Source organism: Halyomorpha halys, unplaced genomic scaffold (genome assembly GCF_000696795.3).
Source record: "Halyomorpha halys isolate HHAL.00 unplaced genomic scaffold, Hhal_1.1 Scaffold759.1, whole genome shotgun sequence".
Taxonomy (NCBI): domain Eukaryota; kingdom Metazoa; phylum Arthropoda; class Insecta; order Hemiptera; family Pentatomidae; genus Halyomorpha; species Halyomorpha halys.
In genome coordinates this window covers 855,489-883,001 of record NW_027110136.1, presented here as the reverse complement: position 1 = coordinate 883,001, position 27,513 = coordinate 855,489, and the positions used below count along the sequence as shown (strand labels likewise).

The window sequence follows — 27,513 nt, the reverse complement described above, 5'->3', positions numbered from 1 at the left end:
CCATCAGCTGTCAGATACCATGTCCGTTTTGAAAACCCTATACTTCGATTAATTGTTTATATTCAGTGCTTTAAAACCAAACATGTTTGAAATTCTACCAATTTATCAACTTTATATAATCATATGATATATTAAAACTATTATAAATGTCTATTATTACGTAAATTGAGGATGACAAAATTCAATTACGTCTAGGGTTAAATTAGGTTATACTTATTATTTAAGCAGTAAAAATTCATAAAAATTAGTTTTGCAAATATTGTTTCTAGAATGGAGGAAAGGTCAGCTAGTAGCGTGAGTATTATGAACTGGGAATTATTTTTAGACGCAGGAAAGAAAGATTTCTGTAGAAAGTATAATTCGAATGATGTTGGAAAAAAATATAGGAGAAGTGACTTCACGCTTATAAGAACAATAGGTGAGGGTACATTCAGTCGGGTTTATTTATCTAGAATAGTCGACGATCCAAAATACTACGCAGTGAAAATTCTGGATAAAATGAAAGTTATCAAACTAGGGGAAGCACAACATATAATAAATGAAAAGAAAATCCTTCAATCGATAAACTTTCCATTCTGTGTTTTCCTAAAAGCATCTTTTCAGGATAACAGCTACTTGTACCTCAGCCTTCCGTTCATCCCGGGAGGTGAAATGTTCCAGCATTTGCACCGCCTAAAGAGATTCGATGAAGAACTATCCAAATTTTATGGCGCGCAGATTGTTCTAGCAATCGAATACTTACATCATTGCAATGTCATCTACAGGGATCTGAAGCCAGAGAACATAGTCATAGACGCTGATGGATACTTGAAGTTGACGGATTTCGGTTTCAGCAAAAGAATAGAGAATAGGACTTATACAGTATGTGGCACGCCTGACTATTTGGCACCTGAGCTCCTTGTACGGAAGGGCTATGGAAAATCTGTCGACTGGTGGACATATGGTGTACTTCTTTACGAAATGACCTCTGGTAGATCACCTTTCCAGGCACCTAACATGATGAAAATTTGTCAGAACATACTTTGTTGTAAATACCCCATGCCACAATTTTTCACAAGTGATTTAAGACATTTGGTAAACAATTTGCTACAGCCTGATATAACAAAACGCTATGGCTGCAGAAAGGAGGGAATCAAGGATATAAAGGAACATTCATGGTTCTTTGATGTCTCATGGCTGAATATATTCAATCGCCAGGTAAAAGCTCCATTCGTCCCAAAAGTGAAATGTGAAGGAGATTCTTCTAATTTTGACAACTTCAAGGAAATTAGAATTGAAGTTGCAGTGAAGGATTATTTTTCTAAAGATTTCGAAGATTTCTAAAAATAATACCGCATATCTGAACTATTCATAAATGATTTATTGATATGGCTGCATATTAAATAATACATTCAGGCTTGTTTCCACTGTAAAAATCATGTGTTCTAGCTGGAAACTCAAATTGAATTATTGATGAAGGATACATTTAATTGGTATGCAGGTCAGTTCTATAACAGAAATAACAAATGTATTTCTAAAAGTGCTTTACTATCGTAAATGAAACCTTTTATTTAGACAAATAATGATTGACTTTACATGTCTGTGGCGATTTCATATTTTTATTTATTACAACTATTGCCATTGAAGCCGTTTGATTTGAAGTTATATTGGCTAATACATGAACAATAACTTGATTACAAGTTGAAATAACATTTATTGTTACCTGGTTCTTTGAATTGTAACATGCTTTTTTTCTTTTCTTTATTTTTTTTATAACCAGTGAAACATCAGACCTGTCAACTACTGGCATTTTTCTACAAACCTTCAATTTTAAATCACAGCTCTTATCAAGTATCATTTTTTAAATAAAAATTAATTGTTATTTCTTTCTTATAAACAAACTGTGAGATATGATTTTTTTACTTTTTTAAAACTACTAAGCATAAAATTGATATTGGTTTTCATTAAAAACAATTTTTTTTAGACAAATTATGTATCGCGAAAATGCAAAAAAGTATTTTTTGTGATATCCATTAATTAATAAACAAAAAAAAAAGCAATATAATTAATGTACCTCATTAATAAAATACAATATAAATATTTAAAGAAGATAGGAAAAAATATATACATGTATAAACGCTCGCACGCACGCACACGTTAAAATACTTAGCAATGTTAAAATAAGATAGAACTAGAAACAAATGAAACACTAAGAATGCTTGAATAATACTGTCTTTTATTTTTACCTTCCACATAGGTTATCAGCTGTTACAATAATTGTTTGATAATAGTATTTACCCTATACACTACCTATCACACTTCTTATCTTATACACTGCATATCACCCCCATCCCAGTTCACATGGTGAACTCTTGAGTTCATTAAATAAAAGACATAAAAGATAATAATAAAAAAATAAAAAAAATAAAGAACAATGTCTTAGGCTAAAGTATACAAGAAAAACAAAATCAATCCTTTCATATATACAGTATATTAACCACAAGAAAATCATATAACAAAATTACAGAGCTTTCGGAGATATTTATTTAGCATATTCTCAGCAAAACTGTAATCTGATTGGCCAGACTTCCTCACTTCAGTGAAGAGACGGTAAACAACTTCCCCCCCCCCCATGTCTTTTTCAGTCTTTTAAGTAACCTCGTCCCATGAGGTTAGCTCATCCGCTTATATGCCGTTCAACACGTTTCTTTTCAACCTTCCAACCAAGGACGCCCTACATTCTGAGGCATCTAGAGAATCCACCAATCCTGCTTCGATTCCTCTATTAGATTGAGAATTTGATTTCCTCTCTTCAAAAATTGGTTAAGGTGTCCTAATACTCCGCCAAATTTTTCTAACTCCGAGACAACAGTGTTTAGGTATGTGGTGGTAGTTGTCTTCACTCTCGCCCATTCTAATTGTTAAGCAATTAACTCAGAATCGTTATTGACCACCTGAGCGATCGGTGGATTGCCAGTAGGTGGATTAGTGTTCTTTCCACTAGCCTGCTCCATAGATTCACACTGTTCTATCATGTGCCTTGAGATTAAATAAATATCTAACCTACAACGTGATAACCGTATCGAAGCAATACTCTATAACCAATCTCACCTATCTTCTAATAAACGTTATCAGTCTTGAGACTAGGGAATCCTTAAAATTTCTTTTTTTATTTAAAACACTAACACAACTTACTTAATTTTCCCAAGTTTTGGCACCAGTTAAAATACTTAATAAAGTTAAAAGAAGAAAGAATTAGAAACAAATGGAACACTCTGCATGCTTGAATAATACTGTATTTTATTTTTACCTTCCAAATGAGTTATCAGCTGTTACAATAATTGTTTGATAATAGTACTTATCCTATACACTACTTATCACACTTCTTATCTTATACACTAAATATCATCTTCTTTCTATCTTTCTGCATCCTTTCCTGCATAGGCATTCCCTTTCGGAAGTAATAGTCAGCACTTCCCGGGGTGATCAGCTCTATTGGGTGGTGAGTTCTTTCCACTCCTCTTTCCAGACAACCCTGTCCCTAGCAGCTCTCCACCAGAGGGGTCCTGCCATCCTCTTGAACACATCGCTCCATCTTTTCTTTTAACATCCTCTTCTTCTTTGAAGGTTGCATGGAGTCCATTCTGTGGCAATTTTTGGCAATCTGTCATCTTCGAACCGAAGGAGATGTCCTTCCCATTTCCATTTGCTCAACCTTGTCATCTTCAGTGTGTCAGTGAGTCCTGTTTCTTTTTCGGATCCAAGCATTTTTTATTCGATCCCTTTTCCTCGCATTCACAACAATTATTCCAATATTATTTTGTCACACTTGTAGTTTCCTCTCCTGAGCTATAGTCAGTGACCACGCTTGGCATCCGTAAGTGACCACTGGGCTAATGCAACTGTCGAAGACCTGCCTTTTAAGGTCAATACTTATTTATCCCTTCATGATATGCCTAAGGGACCAAAACTTATTCCAGCTGAGTGCCAATCCCCTCTAGACCCTCCTCTATCCTTGAATGATATTAACTGACCCAAATGTGTATAAAGCTTCCCTGTATTTGGTAGAGAGGAAACAAAAGATTTTGTTGTTATTTCACTACATGCTACATGCCCTTAATGTGTCTCAAATACAGTTTCCGCAGCAGTTATTCTAAACAACCACATTTTATCTTAACCACAATTTTAGGAGAACAGTAAACTTCACTTACTTCATTATGCTGGATCTATATGTTTGCCACTTGCCGCAAATCCAAGACTAGTTCAAATACTTGGTAAACAAAGCAATTGACATCGGTATCCACACGTTTGTTTTGTTCTGTTTTTGTTCAATTTAGTCCATTTTCATTATAAAAAGGAACAAAATAGAGGTAAGGGAAATGAAAGGAAACGTAATTATCAGCAATGTAGGTTGTAGATGATAAAAAGTCTTATAAATAATACTACATAACCTATAAATTCAACATTCCTTTTAGAAAGATTATCAGAAACTTCTTGATTTCATTACCTAGACATTTAATATCTTCATAAATATATATTTGTGCTATATTGATTAAAAAATAAACTTCTTAGGTTACTTAACAATGTATTTGCACTCAATCAATAGAATTGAAAAATATACAACCTTAAAAAAGAGTCAATTATTCAATCCAAAGGTTGGGGAGTACAAAGATTCATCTGTTGGCAGTTTCAAAACAATGGAAACAAGCCCCCTTTGATTTGCGCCCCAAAACCGACACACCACAAGTCGGCCACTAAGTCAGACTAACCTGTACCAGCCCATTCACATGCTCGAGCCTGCGCGAATTTACCATTTTTTGGCAAACGTGTTGAGGCACCTTTAAAGTTAGAATAATAAATCACAAAAACTGTATCGGTAACTGTGAAGATGATCTATTCTAATCTTTTAAATTCAATATGTTGAAAAACAACCAAGAAATTTGAAATCAAGCACCTTCTCATTAGCTTTAATTACATTTCAGGCAAGTTCTACAGTCTAGAATCTCTGGATCAATGACTTTTGAAAGTAACCACGAACTTATGTATTTACTACCTTCTGGAGATGAAAGTTGTTGCAGGTAAAGGTCGGTATTATATCCAAACAATTTTGTAATTTAGATATCACCCACAAGTATAATTCCTGAATTAGCTTGACAGAAGTAAGATTTTGCACAATTACAGATTGATAAATTAAAAAATTACCTCGATGTATAAGAATTTAGTATACATCATATTGTATTTTATAGGTTATATTTTGCAGACTACATTTTATTCAGAATAAATTCTTAGAAGTATATATTCTTAAAGTACTCAGGAAAAATACAAGTATAGAATTTAAAATACCAATGAATAAAATGTAAAATGGCCCATGGTCCATGGCCTTAAGTTCTGCCCAACATTACACTGGTACACCAAACTAACTTCACAATGAAATTTAAGTTGGGTTCTGAGGAATATCCATCAAGGTGGTGTCTCAACCAATCATTAAATTCATATGCCATAGTGGATCACACGGGACCATGTGCACAGTAATGAAGTAAGTTATCACCGAACACGTAACCTGCAGTCTCTTAAATTCTTTACATCCGAACCGGTACAAAATTCTTCCTCTTAGTACGAAGCTCTGATCAAGAACTTCAAAGCCAATTCCTGAGACTTTGAAAAATAATATATCCAGAGAGTGGTATATTCAGTGCTGCCGATTTACTCGGCCAAAAAATACCCGCTCAACTCTTGAGAATATCCGCCACTTTACCCGTTCTTGGAGAATCGTTGTAACTGTAGCTGTATGATTGTTTAAGTCAGGACTTTTCTGTCGCATTATTTTTGCCTTGATAGTTGATAGTAAAAATGATACAATGTCACGTTAACTATCATATCTATACGCCGATACGACAGTGAACAATAGTGCAGTTTCAGTTATTGCGACAAATGTTGCAGCCAATACCATGGTGTAACTATTTGATTGTTACAGTCATGACAGAATCTACTACCATGACAGATTACGGTCGCGACAGTATTGCCGTTCTGGGTCTGAAGTGATAGTTGATAGTACAAGTAATGTCAGTGGACTAACAGTCGCGGTAACTGCCACGTTTAAGTGTTATATGTGATCACAGTTTGGATTCTGAGCATCCCACTCCACTATCCAGCAATGTCATTGTGTGGTGGACGTAGTGTCGTCTTCTTTGGAGCGCGGAATGTACTGCGCGGGAGTCTTTTTCGATGTAGAACAGGCTTCTGATCGAGTCTGGCGCCCGGGACTGCTTTACAAACTCCGTATATTCCTACCTTCTACATACTTTTTCATCATTCGTTCCTTTCTCATCGATAGATTATTCTAAGTAAACCACAATGATTCCTATTCATCCCTCTATTCTCTGTCCGCTGGTGTTCCTCAAGGTTCCATTCCAACCAATCCTAACACTATCCTCACCACGTTTGCCGATGACATATGTGTGCTCGCAGTTAATAATAACCCATTAATTGTATCCCAAACTCTCCAATCCTATGGGATATGTCACAGCCCTCGAAGAATAGCGTCGCAATTGTAGGATTAAGATAAATTCCAACAAATCCATCAAATCACCTTTACCCTTCGTCGTAAACCTACCGACTGCCCTACAGTTTCATTTGATAATGTAACTCTTACCCCTGTCGAACAGATCCGCTACCTTGGAGTACATTAGGACCAACGATTAATCTGGAATCCTCACACAAGACTGAAAAGACAGGAAACTGCACGGCGAGTTCGACTATTACAGCATTTACTAGACAGACGGTCTAAACTCCCAACACATTACATAAGACTGATCTACATGACTGTAATAAGGCCAATCTGAACATATGGAGCTCAACTTTGGGGCTCCACTAAACCTTCGAATTCCTCTCGTATTCAACCGTTACAACCCAAAATCCTTCGTAAAATCCTCAATTATCCTTACTTTGTCCCAAATAAAATTATACATAAAGACCTTAATGTTCCCTATGTAACCGATCTAGTCCGAACCAGATATCACTCCTTCCATTATAAACAACCTAACCACTCAAACCCTCTAGTTTCTACCTTGCATCCTCTTCCATTCCTGACAATCCTCCGAGGCGCCTGAAAAGAAGATGGTCACGAGAACTGCTAATGTAAAACGTTATTAGAGTGCTGCCAATGGTTAGTTTCTCTACACCCCTGTAACACTCCAATTTAACCGAGATCAGATTTACTAAATGTATTATAATGTACAGTTGTAAATAGCAATAAATAAATATTAAAAATAAAAAAGTGTCATATGTATACTTCTTGACAGTCTACCCTCACAACATACCAACCTTACCAAATGTAGTGACTATATACAGGAAAACATCATTCTTATGTATTTTTTTTGTTTGATTTCTAATCTTTGATTGCTTCTGATCTTTAAATTAATTCGATTCAAAGTTTTTATTCACCTCATCAACAGTTATGGTATTGGACGGTAACTCAAAGAAAAAATTGATCAGCACCGGGCCCTAGAGATAATCCGCCCTAGGTCCCAAAAATAATCATCCCCATGCCTGAAAAATGATTCCACCGCAGGCCCCAAATATAAATCCGACCTGGGCCTAAAAAACAAATTGCCTCAAGGCCCAACAATTATATTCATCCCATGTCTGAAAAATAAATCAATCCCGGGCCCTAAAAAGAAATATATCATGGGCCCCAAATGGTACGCCCATGTCTCCATAAAATTCAATATCTAAGGAAATATAACTAGTTAGAAATAGAAAAAGTCTCTAATGATTAACTAAAAAACCTAGTTGAAGGACTAGTGTGGCACTGTACTCCTATATATGCTCTCCTATATGCACACCTATATATAACGTAAATCCATTTCACCCGAATACCCGACAATTTCCAGCTAAGGTGAATCGGGTAAATACTTGCAAATCGGTAGCACTGTACCGATAACAAGGTCGATTCTATTCCTCAATCGACTCTTTCCACATTATTTTTTTTCATTTCTTTAGGCCTCCATTCAGAGTTATCTCTTGCAAGGAGGTTTGATCACCCCTAATATAGTACCTGGGGTACATCATATCGCACCCTCAATGTAATTCTAACCTAATTCAAAAATCTAACTTTAAAGTTAAATGTATGTCAAAGATTTTTATTAAATCTCTTTTTTTGCTTAATAGACTATTAAACTATTATAGATGTACATAATGATGTAATCTTCAATTTTTAAGCCAATATGAGTTTAAAAATCTTTACAATTCCAGTTTCTCAATTTCATTAAGTATTACATTGAGGGTCGATATGCTCTTTACTGCCAGTCGGAATGGCAATAAAACCACAGATGTAGGTTCAAATTGATCATGTAAGGCTATGACTGATAGATCGTCGGAGATCATGAAATAGAAATTTAAAAAGTGGAAGGGGTTTTGAAAACCAAAAAGCTGTGCGTGCTTCGTTTACATCATTTGTTTTACTTTTTTCCATGGAGGCAATTGCCAAAATAATGGTCTAACAAGCTTTCTTAAAATCGTTTCAAATCGAAACAGACACTACACAAATTCCCTTCATGATTCAATCAGCCACAAAGGGAAATAATAATCCACTGAACTTCACATTAATAAAAGTATATTTAAAACTAAAACAATTCTTCTTTTTTTTTCTACGCCAAAGGAGGCGTTTCTGCCATTTTGTTTCGAACAGCCTAGTATAATTTAGCTTTGTTCACGTAATTCCTGTAGAATGAAAACAATTCTATATGTGTACAATAATTAACATTTTAAATTAATGAAGAAAAATTTAAAATATCTGGGGATGGAGTGGGCCAAGTTTTTAACGAAGTCAAGAAATGTTTCCCATTCTTGGACCAGTACTTGTTTCAAATGGTGTCTTCGTGTGATGTGGTGCTTTCTCACATTCTGATGCAAAATGTGCATGTCAGGGGATTGAGGAGGGGTGTGCAGCTGTCTTCGCACATTAAATATCAACCATTCCTTGGTTTTGGTGGCTGTGTGTTTTGGATCATTGTCCTGCTGGAACGCATTTCGATCCCGGATATTCATTTTCCACCAACACTTGCATGCAGGTTATGGCGCATAACAAAATGTGAGACACACCCCAATACCATGTTTATCACATGTACCATGTACCACAACACTATGTTTTACTGTGACAGAAACATTCTGCTTTTTCAATACTTCCTTACGTCGCCTCCAAATACTCTTCCGCCCATCGGAACCAAACAAATTGAACTTGTTTTCCTCAGAGAATACAACATCCTCCCAAAAGCTAAGCGGCTTATGTAAATATTCTCTGGCAAAAGCAACACCAAGTTGTAATGCAACACAATGTAATGCAAACACCAGTAGTTGTATGGACCATATTAGCCAGGTCTCGAAAACTTACTGAGGAATGCTTCATTTTTTATCTTTCTCCTCATCCTGGAATTCAACGTTTTCGGACGGCCTTTTCGGTCACTTTTTTCACGTTCCTCTTTATGAAGTACCTGACCGTGGAAAAAATTATACTTAATAAATCTGCAATCTCACGATATGATTTTTGTTCAACCTGCAACAAAACAATTTTTTCGCAAGTTTCCAAACTCAGTTCACTAGTTTTCGGCATGATAGTTAACCAGTGACTAAAGAATTTAATTCTTAATGCTTCAGCTTTATAGGAAAACATTAGATAGGGTAGATAAAACTGATCTGAGAATTAATAAATAATAAACAAAGGATATTTGATAATATACAAAGTGTGCAAATACTTTTTGCCAGAGGATTTAATTTTTCTTCATTAATTATAAAAGTTAATTATTGTACACATATAGAATTGTTTTAGTTTTAAATATCCTTTTTATTAATGTGAAGTTGAGTGGATTATTATTTGCCTTATGACCGATAGCTTTATAAAAACTAGGTGTGCAAAAACTTTTTGCCGCCATAGTCCTAGCGCTAGATTGTGTTTTTTTCTGGCCAATAATTTGAATACCACCCACAGAAAGGTTAAAAATTCGGCATTTAATTTCTGTCCATTTAGCCATTTTTTATTAATTGGAGCTATCATTGCCATCAGTTGGAATTTAATGAAAGCTTTCTATTTACCATTTCATTCATATGATTAAATCCTTAGAACACTAAGAGTCCTTGTGTTACTTGTAAACTGATGAGCAATGCTGTAGGAGAGACGGAGATAGGTTGGTTTATTAAACAAACCAAAAGGCAGAAAGTGTGCCTCTGATGTTTTTCCCTTTACCCTTCATGTCTGGCGCTATCTTTTACCTAATTGGAGCCAAGTGGTAGTGAGATGTGCCCCACCAAAGGCACAGGTAAAAAGAAGACACAAATTTAACCATTAAAAAAACTAATTGTTTTAGACTGGTGCAATTTATCAAGCAATAAAAATTCCATGCTAATGGAAGAAATATTTATTTAAGAAAGAGATACAGCTTTTTAAAAATTGTGTATTAAAACAAAAAATAATTTTACCGAAGTTAAAAAAAAAAATTGTTCAGATCCTTCAGTATTGGAAGAAGCAGATTTTTCAAACCCATTAAGGTCACAGAAGGGCCTTGCTACAGTCCTACATGACTCTGTAACATATGGGACTCAAAAAGTAGATGAGGAGGATTTACCAACTAATATTAATCTACTAGTTAACATTCAAATCATTATTTTATTTATTATTTGAAAATAGAAATCTTCACCATTTACAAAAAGTAGTTTCTTTGATTTTGATTAGCAAAATTCATCAATTTCTATAGACACATAGAAAGTGCTCTATCTATGATCAAGCATCATGATTCTTCGTTCATCTTTGATTTGTTTTAATTTATAAATCCCAGGAGACCTTAGCCCTAGGTGTGAAGACGGTACCACTACCTTAACAAGAGATGAAGGTGCGCTTTCCTTCCTCCTCTTGGAAGTAAAAAATGATTTCCTTGAAAACTGTTTTCTATCACATAAACTGAAGGTGCTTTTATTTGTATGTCCTGGATTGAAAAATAATTTTTAATTAAAAATTTAAGTTATATAAATCAACCAAAAAAAATTAATGTTTTAAATATTTTATAGATTAATGATCCTTTACTTCGGTGAACGGAATTTATTTTATCATTAAAAACTATCCATTATTTTTATTCTGGAAACGTAGAAGATTTTATTTTTTTCACCATCCTGCCTGTAGTTTCCTCCCTGTCTAGATGAAATTCTGAGATTGGAAAATGGCATACCCATCTTTCTCTTTACAAATTAAATACTTACCTGAAATTCGAAAGAAGCTTTATACCCCTTTTCTTGATGACACTTTTCTCATGAGAGTGTGATTTGATTAGAGCCACTTTGGGTGTGTTGTGATTCCCTCGTTATATCATAAATTACTATATTTGTTTTGTAAGTTGACATATTAAGATAGAAGCAGGTCTCATTTGATATGAGATCATATAATGTGTTATGATGGCATATAATAAATAAAAACCCATATTGAAATGTAAAGGATTTTATTATATCATATATAACTTTTTTTCAAATACATTTGTATTATCCTCTTAAGATTAGAAATTTGTTTCTAGCATCAAGTCAAAAGACAGAACAATAGAACCAAGAAAAGCTCTGGAAGGTTGTAAAGTGAATCCAACATCGTAAGTGAAATTGAATTATTAAATGTATTAAAAGCATAACTAAATACTAAAAACTGCTGATCTATCAAGTAATAAGTATTTCCAAATGAGGTTTTATTAGTATTTATTTTTAACTAGTAATCTTATGAAACCATTAACTATTTTAAGTATTTGTACCATCAACGCACATTAATAGTTTCAAGTATTATAAATAATTAATTTTTTAAAATTAATTTTCCAGGGATTTAGATGCATTACTGCATGTTATAAAGAGCAGCTTAAGCACTGGAGTTCTAGCAATACCGAATGGATTTAAGAATGCAGGATTATTGATTGGAATTCTAGGGACAATTTCGATTGGCATTTTATGCACTCATTGTGCTTATATCATGGTACCAAGATGTAATTTTAATTTTTTAAACCCTTTAAATAACTGATTATTCTTCACAACTATAAATTATAATTATTTATTATAAATAGTAACTGGGTATTTGTAAATTAACCACAGTTGATACTAAATCACTGGCTTTAATATATTTGGTGATGCTATTTTTTTTTTTTTATATTATTCTTCAGAATTTACATATTTTATTATGTTACTACAATTTTTTTTTATTATATGGAAAAATAATACGACAAAGTTATTTTATTGTATTAATCTAGCAAATTTAACATCAATGAAATTAATAAAATTCATATTTTTATATTCTTTCCTATTAAAAAAATATTAAGCTTCGTTTTTCTTTTTTCTTATCATTCCAGGAAAACATTTGAAATAAATAAAGAACCCATTGCTTTCATTGGGAAAAACAATTTATTATATGAATAAATTAATTTAGATATGTAAAAACTCAAATTTATGGATCATTTGACACTATGCATTAAATAAAGAGTCATTGATATTTATTTTGGGATTCTAATCCAATTCCTCATTGGGCCGTCTCCATCCACTACCAATCAATTGTAAAAGTACTCTAATTCAAATTTAAAAAAAACTTTTAATATGGTTTTCACCATTTACAGTGGACACTTCGCCATCATATATAACAGGTCTATACTGTTCAAAACTGGGCAGAGACCCTGCTTCTGCCAACTTAAGCACAAAAAAAAGCTTAAAACCACTATAATTTCTCCAAGTCCTATTCATACATACCATTTTTTTCCACCAAAAACGATAACATTTTCCTTCTATCACCGTTAAACATTGAAATCCACCAGTACCAATCTTATTTTCCCATATAAGCAAAATGACACTAGAATTTGTTATAACAAGATTTCATTTATTATGGTTTATAGTAGAGCTATGAAAACAAAATATTCTGATAAAGTAAAAGTAGCTGTCTTCAAGAATCCTAGACATTCAGGGCTGCTGCAACTCAAAATGAAACTGAAAGGTTTTATCAATTATTTTATAAAATTAATCTTCAGTATTACGAGAAACAATATTATATTTTAATTTATTTTAAAGGAATATTGTGAAAATGATTAATATTCAAAAAGTATTAAGTCATGTAGTCATGATTTTTCTTACTACTACTATTACTAGTTTTTTTATTTTTGTTTGTTTGAATTTGAACTAACTGAAGTAAAAAGTAATTGAGGTAAAAAATACAGACAAAAAAAATGTATTAGTTGTTCACTTATAACTGAATGAAATCCACATTTAAATATATTAGTGACTGAAAAAAATCAAAATGATAATCATGTTATTTATTGTTATTAAGAAATAGAAGACTACTGAATTTTATTAACAGCCTTGATGTAGTAGTAAATATCTGAAAAAGTCCTGTCCTGTATCTTTGTTTTACGCTATACTTATAAAGCTCTCACATTTATTTAACTACTAAATTTAACATTACCCCAACTCAGGAAATGTATTAAATAAAATATTTTTTAAAACAAAATAAGTATTATAATGGAGTACATGAAATATTTTTAGAGAAACATTGAAATGATTTACAGGTGAAGTGTGCTCAGGACCTCTGCCAGATATTGGATAGGCCTTTCCTTGGATACACTGAAACAGTTGAACAAGCAATGCTGAATTGTGCTCAGAAAAAATTTAGTCAATATGCTAGATTTGCAAAGTATGTTATAATTTCTTTTTTTCTGGACACATTTTCAGGGCCTTTCAGCACAAGGAACATTTTCCCAAAACTGACCCCTATTTTCTGATTCTTCACTCCGAACTGGCTTGTCAGACATAACAATTGGCTCAACTCACTTCGTTTGAACCCCTTGTTATACTATAATATCTTGCCCATTCAGGTTAACAATTTTTTGGGGTATTGTGTAGTTTTCACCACTCTAGACATCATTTTTAAATATGTGTATCTCCTATATTTTGTTGTTTGGAATAGAGTCAAATCCTTAGGTTGAGGAAGGTAAAGTATATGTTTTTATATTTTTTTAAGGTTTTCTGTAAAAAAAATTTCTAAGTATTTTTCTAAATACTAAAGTAAATTTCTAAGTGGACTTGGATTTTTCATCCTGTGCTGCTTGACTGTTATACTAGAGTTCCTCCTTCATAAAATATTTTGGCAAATGAATGAATGAATGAATCACGTGGTTCTATCTGTATGAGGTAAGTCAGATATGTTAAGAAGCAACATGGATTTAAAGTAATTATTGAGTTTGATGGATGCCAAAATGATGTGTATGTATGATGCACTAACAGTTCAGAAAAGGTTCAGTGTTCCAAGTTAAAAAGTTTTAGAAAAAAAATTTATTTCAACAATTATTTAATTTGAAGATCTCACTCTAAAAAGGTTATAACTGATATTTCTTCAAACTGGATTGATATAATGAATAAAAAAAAAATTTACTCTTCACCTAATTGCCTGGTTATTTTATAACAGATTTTCAGTTTTGGTACATGAGAGCCTTCTTAAGGATTAAGGACTTATTCATTCCTTGCACCAGTTGGGTTAGGTTAGAATGAATTTTTTTGTAATTAATCCAGCAGGAGTGTCCTACCTTTTTGTTCCCTAAGAGATATCCCACGAGCATTTATTTCATGGTAAACAATTTATACTATTTTTTTATACAATTGGATGTGATGATGACAAAAATCTTTATGATTACTTTCAATGCAGTTTGAAATTTAAATTGTAAATTGTAGCTCTTCCATCATCTATCTGTAAATTATCCATCAACATCCATGTAATCCATCATTATCAGTAAATTGTAGCTCTTCCATCATATAGGTCACAATATCACTTGAAAGGAGAAGGTCAATTGGTTCAGAAATGAAATTTAATGAATGAGAAGAAATGAACTTGAACTTGGATGAATGAAGCAGCTACTCAGCTATTTTCTTAAGATGCTGAAGAATCCAGATTTTGTAAAATATCTAAGATCTTCTTGCCTTGGCTCATTATTTAAGATAAAAAATGCAGGTGTCCAGGTTAAAAAAAATGCTCAAATGAGAAAAAAAATATGTCACGTTAGGAGTTTACTGGTGAGAGAAATACTCAGTCTTACCATTGTGAGGAGGCCAGAGCAAAACTGAATTGAGTATAGGTGGGGAAGTAAAAGAGGTAGTAACATAAACAAGTGGCAATAACATCAAAATTATAAAAAATAGATGAAATAGTAGGAAAATATAGATGTTTATTTCCCAATTTGAGCAAAATGCTTAAGGCTATACCTCTTCCAGGTTGAAAACCGTTTTGTTAAATTTTTCAGTTATAATCTTTTTCAGGGAGCCCTTCATTTGATCAAAAATATCTATGATTAGTTTAATAGTAAAAGAAATTAAGGTAATAGAACTTTTATTTTTTTTCTTCTTGGAGATTAGAAATATGTTTTATGATGTAATGCTATTCCCATGATATTCATTATAACTTAAATAAGTTACATCTTATTAATGATAATGGCTTCTATACTTTTTTTTTTCAGAAACACAGTTGACATGTTCATGTTTTTTACATATTATGGAGTTAATACCGTATATATAATATTTGTTGCAACTACTGTTCAACACGTATGTATTATTAATTTTTAAGAAATTATTTTCATCAGTGGAATTGATTATATTTTATTATAACAAATAATTGTTTTTCAGATTACTGAAAATCAGTTTCACATCATCCTCAATGTACGATTCTACATATTAACCGTTGCAATACCAGTTTTTTTTGTAGGAATAATAGGCAGTATGAAATACCTAGTACCTTTTAGTGCGATCGCTAATCTCTTCTTGTTAATTGGCTTATGTTTGACATTTTACTACATTCTACAAGATCTCCCGCCTATCAGCAGTAGACCATTGGTTGTAGGCATAACTCACTGGCCATTTTTTATTTCCACAGCCTTTTTTGGGTTGGAGGGAATAGGAACAGTAATAGTTTTAATATAAATATTTGTTGAGTAAAATGTTTTTATTTAAGCTTTTAAATTCAATGTGGTTTTGTAGATGTTACCGATTGAAAACTCTATGAAAAATCCACATCATTTTCTTAGTTTCCCAGGGGTTTTAATTATTGCAATGGTGATTGTTGTCAGTTTGTTTACATCTGTGGGTTTCCTTGGATATCTTAAATATGGCAATCATACAGAAGGCAGTATTACTCTTAATTTACCCAGAAATTTGTAAGTTATATTTTTTAATTTGTTTTGTCTTAACTAAAATTACATGATCTTTAAAATATTTGTAATTCATGTATACTAATGGAAAGTTAAACATTGCATGAACTACTTTGAAAAATTTTAATGTGATCATGGTTTAAAATAAACTTGGAAAGTTTATTTCCTGTAAAGTAATCCGTGTACTGGCAATTGATAAAAACTAAATTACTCTTATAGGAAAGCTGAGGCCGTCAAATTACTTATTGCTCTAGCAGTTTTATTTACATATGGTCTTCAGTTAACTGCTTCAATGGAAGTTATATGGAAAAGACTAGAAAAATATTTTGATGATGAAAGAAAGTACATGAGATACTATCAAGTCCGAGCGATACTTATTTTAGGCACAGGTAAAATGTTTCATAAGTGCTTCATTATAATGAGATATATATTGTTTAAAACACAGATACACTTACAGTGGACTCTTATTATAATGCAGCTCATTGGGCTATGGATTTAGACATTACATTGAGGGAACTAAGTACATTTTTTTTTGTTATGCCTTTATTTTTCATCCTGCTTTCTCATCTTTAATCAACTTCAACTTCTCTTTTATGTTTAAAGGTTCTTTCTAACAATGTTCTAACCTAAATTTCTTCAAATGTTTCAGATAAGAGAACAATTGTGTCATAAGAAAAAAAAGATGAAGGCTCTTTGAAAATATGTTAATTTGGTCATTTATTTTTTTCCTATCCTTGGAAAGTTTGAAGAAATCTAGGTTACTTCTTATGAAGTGGGACCTCTTTATTTGATGATTTTTGCTTAAGGACTATTCATAATGGGGGTTGTTTCATTATATATATTCAGCTATAGATTCTATATATTAATTTAAGATTCTACATATTAATTATAGATAGCTAATTATATGTATTTATTTTTCACTTGTCACCATGAATAGTTACTAATATTTCTATTATTGCCCTTAAATGTGGGAATTGACAACAAGTGATTGGTAGGCAAGTTTGGAAAATATGAGATCTGAGAAAGCATTTCTTAATTAAAGTGCAAGAATTGTTTGTTTATTTGGTTTGAATTCCTTATCTACCTAACTAGAGGAAGAAGGATGGAATATCGTAATGGATGACAACCTATTCCAGTCAAAGTGGTAAGTTTGAGATTCATTCTGCATGTCTGTCACAAAATAATTTTCAACTCACTCAGGGCAGATTCAAACCAGCACTTCTCCTAACATAAGGTTCCCAAAGTGGCACCTTAACACTCTTAACCACCACAGCATCAAGTGTAACAATTTTATTAATATCCAAACATGAGGGCTAGTATTACTTTGACAGAATCTTTAACATTCACTAAAGCAGATTGATTTTTCTTTATTTGAGTGTACAGTCAGGGAAGGAAAATAAAAGTATAGTATTTACTTGGACTGATTCCTCTTTTTTATAGCCAAAGAATAGTCTCAGGAAAGGATAAGGAAGATTTGAATACTGACTTTATAGTCATCAGAACATCAGGAGTGTTTGTGCATGGCTTTTTGGACAGAATATAAATTTTCTATCTCAGCTGGGCTGAAACCTGAACCAGTAAGGAGTCTAGTGCCTTACTTGCTGAGCAAATCTTACTCTTAAAATAAATGCTACCAGAGGTTCAATGCAACAAAATTGTTCAAAGATCAACATTAAACAACGTAATAGGTAAACAGTCAAGGCTAGAAATGGGAATTCATTGATCTCACGTTTTGAAAAATTTGCCAGTCCTTCCTGATGAACCTTAATTTTTATTGTTTATGTACACAACAATTTAATTATTAAGTTATTATATGCATATGCTATGTATTATACACATATATTTTTATTTTTAGTTGTTATAGCTTTGGTAGTGCCAAACTTGGGACCAGTCATTTCTCTAATTGGAGCTTTTGGGTTTTCAATGTGTGGCTTTTTCTATCCTGCTCTTGTTCAAATGATAATGAAATGGGATGATGACCTTGGAAAATGGAATTATATATTGTGGAAAAATGGTTTTCTCATTTTATTTTCTATCGTTGCAACCATAACAGGAAGCGTATCAGCAATGTTGGATATAATTAAAGAATATAAATAAAACTATTATTCAAAAGTAATGTGGCATCTATGTTTGATTTATCTAAAGCTTAGTTTAAGAATTGCTTTATAGTATAATATTACTAAGTTCAATACAAATCATTTAGATATATTTGTTAATTTTTCTATTTCAATTACCAGAAATATGATTTTTTGACACTCTTGTTTACTTTTTATTTGTTTCAAAAAAGTGCAATCTGTTTCAGCTGTTATGCTGACACCATGTTGGACTTAGGTCAATCATGTATTTATACAGAAATATCCAATTTTGATGTTTGATTCAGCTGGTAAGTACTTAAACTTTAGCACTTTCCTTGAAATTAATTGAAGAAAAAAAAAATTGAAAGAAAAGTGGCTTTTGTTTCCTTTTAAGGATATGTGACCCTTGATAGCATTTCTCAAATCAGGAGAAATAGTACTACTAGCATTGATCTCTTTGAACTGTATTTCACATTTTAATTGATGGCATGACATACTCCACAGTAAAAGTAGAATTCCATTAAGATACAGAAATGGAACTCGAAAACCAGTTACTTCAATGATCACACCCTCTCAGGGGACTTTGACCTTGCAAAAATAAGAGCAGTCATTATTAATTTCTAAAGAGGAATCTTCTGAACAATCAAAATAAAAAAGGCCAAGTGTCATTTCAATTCTTAAAACTGATGAATTGACTTCAAAAAGCAACTGAAAACAATTATCACACTTACATTTACATGTATTTCCAGTTTCATCGGTAAATGCACTAAGTTTTTTGGTTATATTTTAAGTTTTAACCTAGGAGTAGGCCGGAAAACTCATTTCCCCTCCAACTCATGATGAAAAAACCACATGTTCATATCACTGTGAATACTATGCATGAAAAAACAAAACAAATACCAAGAAATACAAGAAAGATGAGTGTAAACAGAAATTGAGGTTTTGTCTTCTGTGGACATCTCCAACTTTTTTTCATACATAACATTAATTACATCTTGCAACTATTTTTTAAACCTATTTTTACAGGAAAGAACTATTTTTTTTACTTCTTTGACTCCATAAGTGTATAGTGTATTGCTTCTCTGTTTATACCCATCAATAACTCGATTCGAAAAATATTTAGCATCGTATATTTCCCCCCTGTGGTCCTCAAAGATTATTTTATATATGATCTAATTAATTATTTCACTGATAATTAATTTTGTTAAGCTATTTTCTTTATATATTTTAACCTGAGATATAACTTTAAAGCAGTATATTTTTTGTATTTCCAATTTAGAGCTAAGCTAACCATTTAGTAATATTATCAATCAGGAAGCCTCCATTGGGATTAAAGAAATTATAACTAAGCAAATTTTTTCTATGCCTGTTATTGAGTTTATTCTGGCACAATTTGTTCTCAGTACTCATTAATTTAATGTAAGGATTGCATTATTTTCATAAAATCATCACTATATAAAACTTGCTGAAACCAAATTGGCAAGTTTGATAAATAGTGATACATCAGATAAACTTAAATTACATTATTAAATGAAGTATAAAAAAATAAACATTCACTTAAATATTGATTTAATTAAATTCTGATTCAGCTTGTAATTCATTGATTTTTGAAACATTTTATTTCATAAAAAATATATATATTTGATAAGAATAAAATTAAAATTTATTTATTGTAAGTGATTTAATGATGTCATATTTATATTTTGATTTACAGCTTCATATCACAATAGTTTTTACTAAAAGAGACTTTTCTCATCTAAGCTTCCAGTTAAAATGTATTACTCTCTTCAATTCTTAACAACAAGAATCTCTCATTTGATATGAAGAGTTCCTTCCACAATCAACTAATCTGATAGCTCTTAAAAGCCCAGCTATTTCGGAAATAAAATATCCTAATCCCTTTGCTATTGGTAAACAAAGATCTCTAATTGATGCAGCAACATTGAATAAAAACACCAAGAACGGCTGAGTAAATCCATTGTAAGTTATGGTCAATAAAGGTTTGAAGAAATAATCTGAAGTTAGTTGAACTAAGCCAACCATTATGGGCCGCACTATACTATACAATAGGAATCTGAAATTTATTTTAAAAATTAAAGCAACATAGAAATGATTATAGTTTAAAAAATGTTATTTTAACAGTGATGAATCAAATCTATAATAAAAGTGAAAGGGCTCAGATATTCCACAGATAAATTCTCAAGAGACCACTCTTTGATTGAAGTTTGTCGAGGATCTTAGTAAATGTCATTTTTGAAATAACAATTAAATAAAATTATAATTTTTAATTCCAATTTATTTTGTTCAATTAGTAATTGTAATTCTGGACCAAAATTTCAATACAAGATCCATCAAGAAGTTGCAATCAGAATTACAATTATTTGAAAATTTTTTGAGGTTAAATCACTTCCATCATTTGAAATAAATTATTATTTATTTATTCATGACAATTGCACAACATCTCGGGACCACCGTCCCACACTCATGCACTATAAAACCTCATGATTTCCCATATGAAAATGGGAAATCATGAGGTTTTATAGTGCATGAGTGTGGGACGGTGGTCCCGAAACTTTGTGCAATTGTCATGAATAAATAAATAATAATTTATTTCAAATGATGGAAGTGATGTAACCTCAAAAAATTTTTAAAAGAATTGACTCACCAGACTTCCTAGAGAGATAATCCAGATTACAATTATTTGGTTTTGGGTAAGTCAACTATGAAAATTCAAGTGTGCAGTGAAAAAAATATCTGTGTTGAATGTCTTAAAAAGATTTTTAAAAAATACTGTTTCTTTGGCTCAGTAAACCACAGAAGTATCAGTTTTCAATGTGTGGAGTCTTATTTGAAAGTGAGATAAGCTTAAAAACAGCTGAAGTTGAATCCCAGGACACCACTCAATCCTACTATGACTATTGGTAAATGTTCTCTTAAGAGATTCTCTGCATTTAACCTCCTCAGAGCTCTAGCAAGCTCTGAAAATGGCCAATCTTAATGGTGTTGGACAATATATCTTTCCAGATCATTTTTACGCCATATAACTGTGATAAAAGACTGAGATTCCCTAGTAAGTGTATGTTAAATAAGTCTGTTTCATTAAGGTTAATTTCAGTAAAACTACACTAAATAAAAAAAAATGATGAGTAATTTATTAAAAATTAATAAAATGCAGACATACTTGTATAGCTGCAGTATAAATGCTATGAAAAAAGCTATAATCACATGAATAAATCCAAATATTTCTGCCCAAAATCGGGTTGCAACTTCTTCAGTTTTTTCCATAGCTATGTCTGTAATTAGTGGAGGAGGCTGATCACAGGTCCTAAAATAACTGGAACACAATAACTTGATTGGTCTAAGTAACTACAGGGCCTAGAAAAAATCAATATCTCAGAGAAATCACCAAAATTATCTTACCTAGTGTTTAAATGATCGAAACAATATATATCAATCCTATCAGGAAGTTGTTTATTGGAGATGTATTCATTTCCATCATAAGTTAAACAAGCTTAAACATAACTTAGTATTTGTTAGAAAATAAGTACTTTATAATGCTATAAATAATTAAAAACATATAAATTAAATGAAATAATGTTTTAATCAGCTTTAATTCTAATTAGTAATGTTTGACAAAATATGAGGATTGAACATCAGTATATTCACTTTTGGAAAATTATAAAAACAAATTTATTAGGACGGATAGGTCAATTTGTTATGAACAATGCTGATTAATAAGAGTGTCAGTGGTAATCAAATCAACCAATGATTACAAAGAAGAATTACAGAATTAACCCAAAATCTGAGCTCGAGCACTTGAATTCTTGAACTCCACCTACCCAAAATACTTGTGGACCTGAATCTTTATGGATGGTTCAGCCAAAAATGCTCAACCTTAAATTTTTCTGAAAATTTAAAATTTATAAAGTATATCCCTTCTGAGATATTTAAGATTGAACATCTGTGCTATATTACTACATCTTAATAATTTAAAGTTTTAACTAAAAAAAGCAATAAAGTCTCAGTGATGAACTTTTAACCACTTCGCTTTTTTATAAGGATATTTTATAAGAATTTTAGATTTTTGATGGGCGTCCCTTCTAAGATATTTAAGATTGAATATACTTGATTTTAGGAAGGTTTTAATGTATGAAAGTCCATTAGAAAAAATTATCTAGGTCTCTATACTATAAACCCTATTCTCTGAAAACAAAATTTAAGGTGAGTCAGTTTTATCTTTTACATTTTTAATTTTATTTTGAAAATATTAACATTTACTAATTTTTTTTAATTTACAAGTAAGTAGCAGTATACATAAACTGGGAAGAAACTAGAGTACATGTTTTTTTGTTGAAATCAAGTATTTATAAAAACTAAGGAGCTGCAAGATTTAACACAAACCTCTGCGAAATGCAAAAGAGGCTGACATTTCAATTTAATATGGCAATCATAAAAAAGTTAAACATCCTAAAAAAATAATGAATACCGGTTTTCAACTCTGAATGCAAAATACATTGATAAAAAAAATAAATAAATTTCGAATTAAATTGGTTTGTTTGAATTGGATTAACCCAAAAACTATTTCACAAGGAATGTGTAATTTAAAAAACCAATAGATCAATTTAATTATAAAAAATAATTTATTTCCTTGTAGAAAAAAAGATTTATATTAGACGTAACAGATTGATTGTAAGACTGTTCTGTCATGAAGCAACCCAGTATATTTGGTGAGCGCTCTCTAGATCTTTCATTGCACTAAATCATTACGATCTATTTACTTTTAAAAAGTTATGTTAGTTAAATATTATTTAAATAAAATATTTACCTTGGTCAAAAAATCCATCATTTTTGCCATCAAACATTTCATAATTTTTCTTGGTTCTATACACTTTGGATCCATCTTCAACATTATGAAAATATCTTAATTTATTTTTTCAGGATTTTTGCTTTTATTTATTTTTAATTGCTTTAAAGAACATGTTCTCAAAAAATAAATTAAACATTATTTAAATCGAATATTCACCTTTGTCGAAAAATTCATCATTTTTGCTGTTAAATATTTCATAATTTTTCTTAGTTCTATACACATTGGATCCATCTTCAACATCATGAGAATATTTTTTCAGGGTTTTTATTTTATTTCTTTTTAATTGCTTTAGAATATATTTTCTCAACAAATAAATCAAATAGTTAAAGAGAATAGTTACCTTGGTCAAAAAAGTCATTTTTGGGATGAATTTCATAACCTTTCTTGATTAGATGCATATTGGGTCCATGTTCTACATTATGAGAATATTTTAATTTATTTTTTTAGGGTTTTTATTTTTATTTATTTTTAATTTCTTTAAAATATATCTACAAAAAAATAAATTAACTATTATTTAAATTGAATTGTTACCTTGCTTAAAAAAGTCGTTTTGGGGATGAATTTCATAACCTTTCTTAATTAGATGCACATTGGGCCCATCTTCTACATTATGAGAATATTTTAATTTATTTGTTAGTGTTTTTATTTTTTAATTGCTTTAAAATATATTTTCTCAAAAAAAAAATATATATATATATTATTTATATAGAATAGTTACCTTGGTCAAAAAAGTCATTTTTTGGATGAATTTCATGATTTTTCTTTATTACATGGACATTAGGCCCATGCTCTAGCTTATCAGTAGGATATTTTAATTTATTTTTTTCAGGACCTTTATTCTTCTTCCTTCTTAATTGCTTAAAAATACACTTTCGTTCTTTTTTCAATTTTCTTTGGTCTGGCTTTGTCACATTATCATCCACAAAATTTACTCGGTGTCTTGTTTGAAGAGAAGAATGGTGGCTAGGATAAACAAAATGAGTATGACCAGGATCAACATAAGGATTATGACCAGGATCAACGTTACGATGATGACCAGGATTAATGTAATGACGATGACCAGGATCAACGTAAGTATGATGGCCAGGATCAATGTAAGTATGATGGCCAGGATCAACAAAAGGATGATGACCAGGATGAACGTAAGGATGATGACCAGGATCAACGTAAGGATGATAATATTCTAACCGTCCAGGAAGATTACCTGTCACCGCTCTAAAAGTGAATTTCTAAATAAAAATAAAACATATTATTTAAAAATTTGTGGAAATGCTACATCCAATTGAAGCCCTTAGAAAAAGATGTACTTTGTTGAAAACATTTTTTTTAGTCTTACTAAATAAGACAGGATGCTGTTTGGTACATGAGATTTATGCTCGGTTACATTTTCCATAAATCTCATGAGCTCAACATAATTTTTATGTCTGATGTGGAAAAAGAAAAAAAAATTTTAAAGTGAGTTATCATCTTCTCTTAGAGCTTCGTTTCAAATAAAGACAATAATCAAAATATTTGTTTGATAAGAATTTAGTCATTTCAATCTAAGAGATATAACAGATACAGGAGTAACTCACCGAACCCGATGCGCCTCAGTGTGAGGACTTTGTTGTTCCCTTGTAGGAATTGAACTCGCATGATATTAGCCTGAGTACATGGCTCAATTTATATAATTTAATATTCCTCAGAGGATGTCTAATTGTGTAAATTATTATAAAATATCATATATTAATAGGTATACTGAAATATCTTGTTTGAGATAGATTTGTTTATTAGTTATAACAAAAATATTGTTAATAATTGTCAATATTATCTCATAGTTTTTTATTATCTTTAAACTCCTATGTTTCAACCATTGTAACCTCTTCAGTTTACACAATGTATTGTTAATATGGTGAGTGTTAAATTAAATCATTATAATAAGTGAAACTGTGATATTAGTTCTTGACTAATGATAAAATTTTACAAAGGCTTGATAGCTTGCAATAGTCTGATAATCAATGTTGGCTGTAATAGTGTGAATAAGTTAATAGATCCTTAAGAATGGCTGAAATGTACAAGCTAATAAAAAGTAAGATAGTAAAAAAGTGTGAGACTAAATGGATATTTTTATTATAACTAATCACATTTGAAAATATGAATCACTTTAGTGACTGTCTAATATAATTATTTATTTCCTTAATACAAATATGTGTCAGTTTGTTTCTAATAAATACTGATGAACAGGAGTGAAAACATTCAAAATCAAATATATGAATTTTCCATTGTTCTTTTCTAATAGGAGAACCTTTCTCCAAACACAGCTAAAAGATCTGCTTGTACTGAAAACTGAAATATCTTAAAAGAAGACGGTATTATAATTCATGACCATTAAAACAAAGCTTTCTGTCTTCTGAATAATTTGTTTTCGGATCAACATTTTCTTTTAATTCATACCCTTCAGCCATTGACATATCTGAGATATGGCAGTGGCTCTGGTATGGTCACATCACAGATATACTCTCCAGTCCAAAATTATTCGTAATTATAATACTAAAAAAAATCTTAAATATACATAACATCATTTACCTCAGGTACATATCCATGATTCCTTAAGTGTTTAACATTAGCCTTATACAACTGCGGTATAGTTTCACCAGAATCATTTTTTGAAACCTGGCTCTTAGTTCTAAAACAAATCGATTATAATTATATTTTTAAAAATCTTTTCAAAAGCTATATTATAGAAAACTAATTTTATTATTTGATTTGTAATCAATAACGTTTATTTGTACCATTGTACCCAGTTTGTAAACATAATTATGAATAAAACATCACTGTTATTGGCAACATGCCACCATCTTTCCCTGTCATTATCTCCGTACTTATAGCATGTTTCCAGAAAGAAACCAAGCTTACTATTTTCTTTTTTTTTTTTCTTGGGTCCCAAAAATCTAGGGGGGAGCCACGGCTCCCACCTGCTTCCCTCTGCCCACGCCCAAGTCTGTGGGTCTGTTTTGTTTGTGGCATCCATTAGTGTAACACATACTCTTTTTCTTTTGTTATAAAACTCTCCCTGATCCACAACAAGTTATAGTTTATAAAGCTAGTAATAATAATCTATTATCTTACATTTTGGTTCTTCTTGGAAACAATCCACTACATCTTGTTTTTTCTGAAATATTTTTTTAATACAATAATATTCATTATTCTGAATAATTCATCCTATACTAACTTGGCATTATTTACCTTTTTGACGATGTCGGATTTGAACTTGATTGTAGTTGTACCTAATATAAAAACATCACATTAAAAAGAAATAAATTCACTACAAAAAAAAGTGAGTAATGAGCTAAATTTAATTTAATTTAAATTTCATCATTCAGCAAATTCATTTATATGAGCGAAGAAAACATATACCTCGTAATAACCATCATACCTGTTTGTTCTGTTAACTGGAGGATCTTCATGATCATAACTATCTTTCACAACATATGCATGTTTTGCAGGCAAAACAGTAAAAACATTATAAGGTGGTACCTCGTTTCTTGTATAACATATTTGGCTTTCATCAATATCTGTAATATTGTGGTCTGTCTGACTGCAAGTACATTTTGTTTCATGGCAATGACAGCTATCATCAACAATAATTTTTCCATCCAATGTAGTTTCATAACTCTCTTTGTTATTTACTCCTGAAAACTCATCTGTTGAAACCAAGTTCTCAATACATTGTTCTGAGTAAGATTCTGAGGTAATGTCTTTCTTAACAGTCTCACTTGTCTCTACTGAACAGAGTGGTGATTTATTAGCTTGAGAATCAGCATCTTGTCCAAAATTATCAAAGAGCTCTTTGAGATCCTTTTTAAGCTTTGGATTTTTTCCAGAACTCTCTTCAACCTTCACTGATTCTTCAGAAACATTGTTATTTCTTTTTTCACCACTTGTTTCATCCTTTGATCTTAAACCACTTTTCTTTTCCTCAGACTTTTTATAAGAACCTTCTTCATTTTCATTTCTATCAGACATCAAATCCTCCCCTTACACTTAAGTAATGAAGTCAAATGCTTCAATAACCTATAAAAACATATGTTGGTGCTTAAAATTCATATAAAATAAATGGACTAATTTATATTTTGTCAATAACTTAATGTTTGTGATTAATGTACTATACCATTCATTTCATTGTTTGTTTGTTTTTTTACAAAAAACAAATAGAAAGTAATAATTAGTATTGCATGAATTCATTTTCATTACTTAACAATGAAGGAAAAATTACACTCTTCAGCCAACTTCTGTCCTGACCACTTTTCACCATTCACCTGAGTTCATGTAGATCTAAAGACCAAGATACATTGGAATCAAGACCAAATTGCAGTTATCTGGAATTGACACTATGAACTAAATAAATGTTTACATTATTAAT

At 31.2% G+C, this 27,513-nt stretch overlaps 3 protein-coding genes across 15 annotated transcripts; 2 read left to right on the top strand and 1 right to left on the bottom strand.

The window, feature by feature from the left end:
• Nucleotides 1-154: 154 nt before the first annotated feature.
• On the top strand, nucleotides 155-1,893 carry LOC112209999 (cAMP-dependent protein kinase catalytic subunit alpha). The gene has a single exon (XM_024362003.2). It carries the CDS (start codon nucleotides 271-273, stop codon nucleotides 1,321-1,323), a length of 1,053 nt encoding a protein of 350 aa, XP_024217771.1. The 5' UTR covers nucleotides 155-270; the 3' UTR covers nucleotides 1,324-1,893.
• LOC106685941 (proton-coupled amino acid transporter-like protein pathetic) lies at nucleotides 1,385-20,095 on the top strand. Of its 10 annotated transcripts, none has more exons than XM_014428963.3 (12): nucleotides 1,385-1,480; nucleotides 4,962-5,057; nucleotides 11,535-11,603; nucleotides 11,824-11,974; nucleotides 13,545-13,669; nucleotides 15,483-15,567; nucleotides 15,649-15,924; nucleotides 16,000-16,175; nucleotides 16,389-16,558; nucleotides 18,025-18,281; nucleotides 18,472-18,552; nucleotides 19,959-20,095. In XM_014428963.3, the coding sequence occupies exons 2-10, from the start codon at nucleotides 4,993-4,995 to the stop codon at nucleotides 18,264-18,266; spliced, it is 1,359 nt and encodes a 452-aa protein (XP_014284449.2). In that variant the 5' UTR covers nucleotides 1,385-1,480; nucleotides 4,962-4,992; the 3' UTR covers nucleotides 18,267-18,281; nucleotides 18,472-18,552; nucleotides 19,959-20,095. The 10 variants fall into 10 exon arrangements, with proteins under 10 accessions (XP_014284449.2, XP_066904363.1, XP_066904358.1 ...); XM_067048262.1 differs by having other exon boundaries at nucleotides 1,444-1,480; nucleotides 4,962-5,063; XM_067048257.1 differs by lacking the exon at nucleotides 1,385-1,480 and adding an exon at nucleotides 4,225-4,349.
• Nucleotides 19,896-27,493, bottom strand: LOC106685938 (uncharacterized). Of its 4 annotated transcripts, XM_014428953.2 has the most exons (13): nucleotides 27,262-27,492; nucleotides 26,527-27,164; nucleotides 26,337-26,377; nucleotides 26,220-26,262; nucleotides 25,677-25,776; nucleotides 23,830-24,340; nucleotides 23,643-23,714; nucleotides 23,452-23,523; nucleotides 23,268-23,342; nucleotides 23,070-23,144; nucleotides 21,665-21,755; nucleotides 21,426-21,578; nucleotides 19,896-20,318 (listed from the first exon to the last, which is right to left on the bottom strand). In XM_014428953.2, the coding sequence occupies exons 2-13, from the start codon at nucleotides 27,114-27,116 to the stop codon at nucleotides 20,039-20,041; spliced, it is 2,103 nt and encodes a 700-aa protein (XP_014284439.1). In that variant the 5' UTR covers nucleotides 27,117-27,164; nucleotides 27,262-27,492; the 3' UTR covers nucleotides 19,896-20,038. The 4 variants fall into 4 exon arrangements, 3 of the variants coding, with proteins under 3 accessions (XP_014284439.1, XP_014284440.1, XP_014284442.1); XM_014428954.2 differs by lacking the exon at nucleotides 23,268-23,342 and having other exon boundaries at nucleotides 27,262-27,493; XR_010843670.1 differs by lacking the exon at nucleotides 19,896-20,318 and having other exon boundaries at nucleotides 21,521-21,578; nucleotides 21,665-21,766; nucleotides 27,262-27,491.
• Between the last annotated feature and the right edge of the window lie 20 nt (nucleotides 27,494-27,513).

What these genes read in the sequence shown, in the direction of transcription:
- LOC112209999 (XM_024362003.2), top strand. Translation starts at nt 271, where the DNA reads ATGGAGGAAAGGTCAGCTAGTAGCGTGAGTATTATGAACTGGGAATTA.
- LOC106685941 (XM_014428963.3), top strand. Translation starts at nt 4,993, where the DNA reads ATGACTTTTGAAAGTAACCACGAACTTATGTATTTACTACCTTCTGGA. An exon ending in CTCATTGTGCTTATATCATG is followed by an intron (nt 11,975 to 13,544) that starts GTACCAAGATGT and finishes AATGATTTACAG; the next exon opens with GTGAAGTGTGCTCAGGACCT. An exon ending in TTGCAACTACTGTTCAACAC is followed by an intron (nt 15,568 to 15,648) that starts GTATGTATTATT and finishes ATTGTTTTTCAG; the next exon opens with ATTACTGAAAATCAGTTTCA.
- LOC106685938 (XM_014428953.2), bottom strand. Translation starts at nt 27,116, where the DNA reads ATGTCTGATAGAAATGAAAATGAAGAAGGTTCTTATAAAAAGTCTGAG. An exon ending in ATCATGGATATGTACCTGAG is followed by an intron (nt 24,341 to 25,676) that starts GTAAATGATGTT and finishes ATTTTTATTTAG; the next exon opens with AAATTCACTTTTAGAGCGGT. An exon ending in TTCGATCATTTAAACACTAG is followed by an intron (nt 21,579 to 21,664) that starts GTAAGATAATTT and finishes ATTGTGTTCCAG; the next exon opens with TTATTTTAGGACCTGTGATC.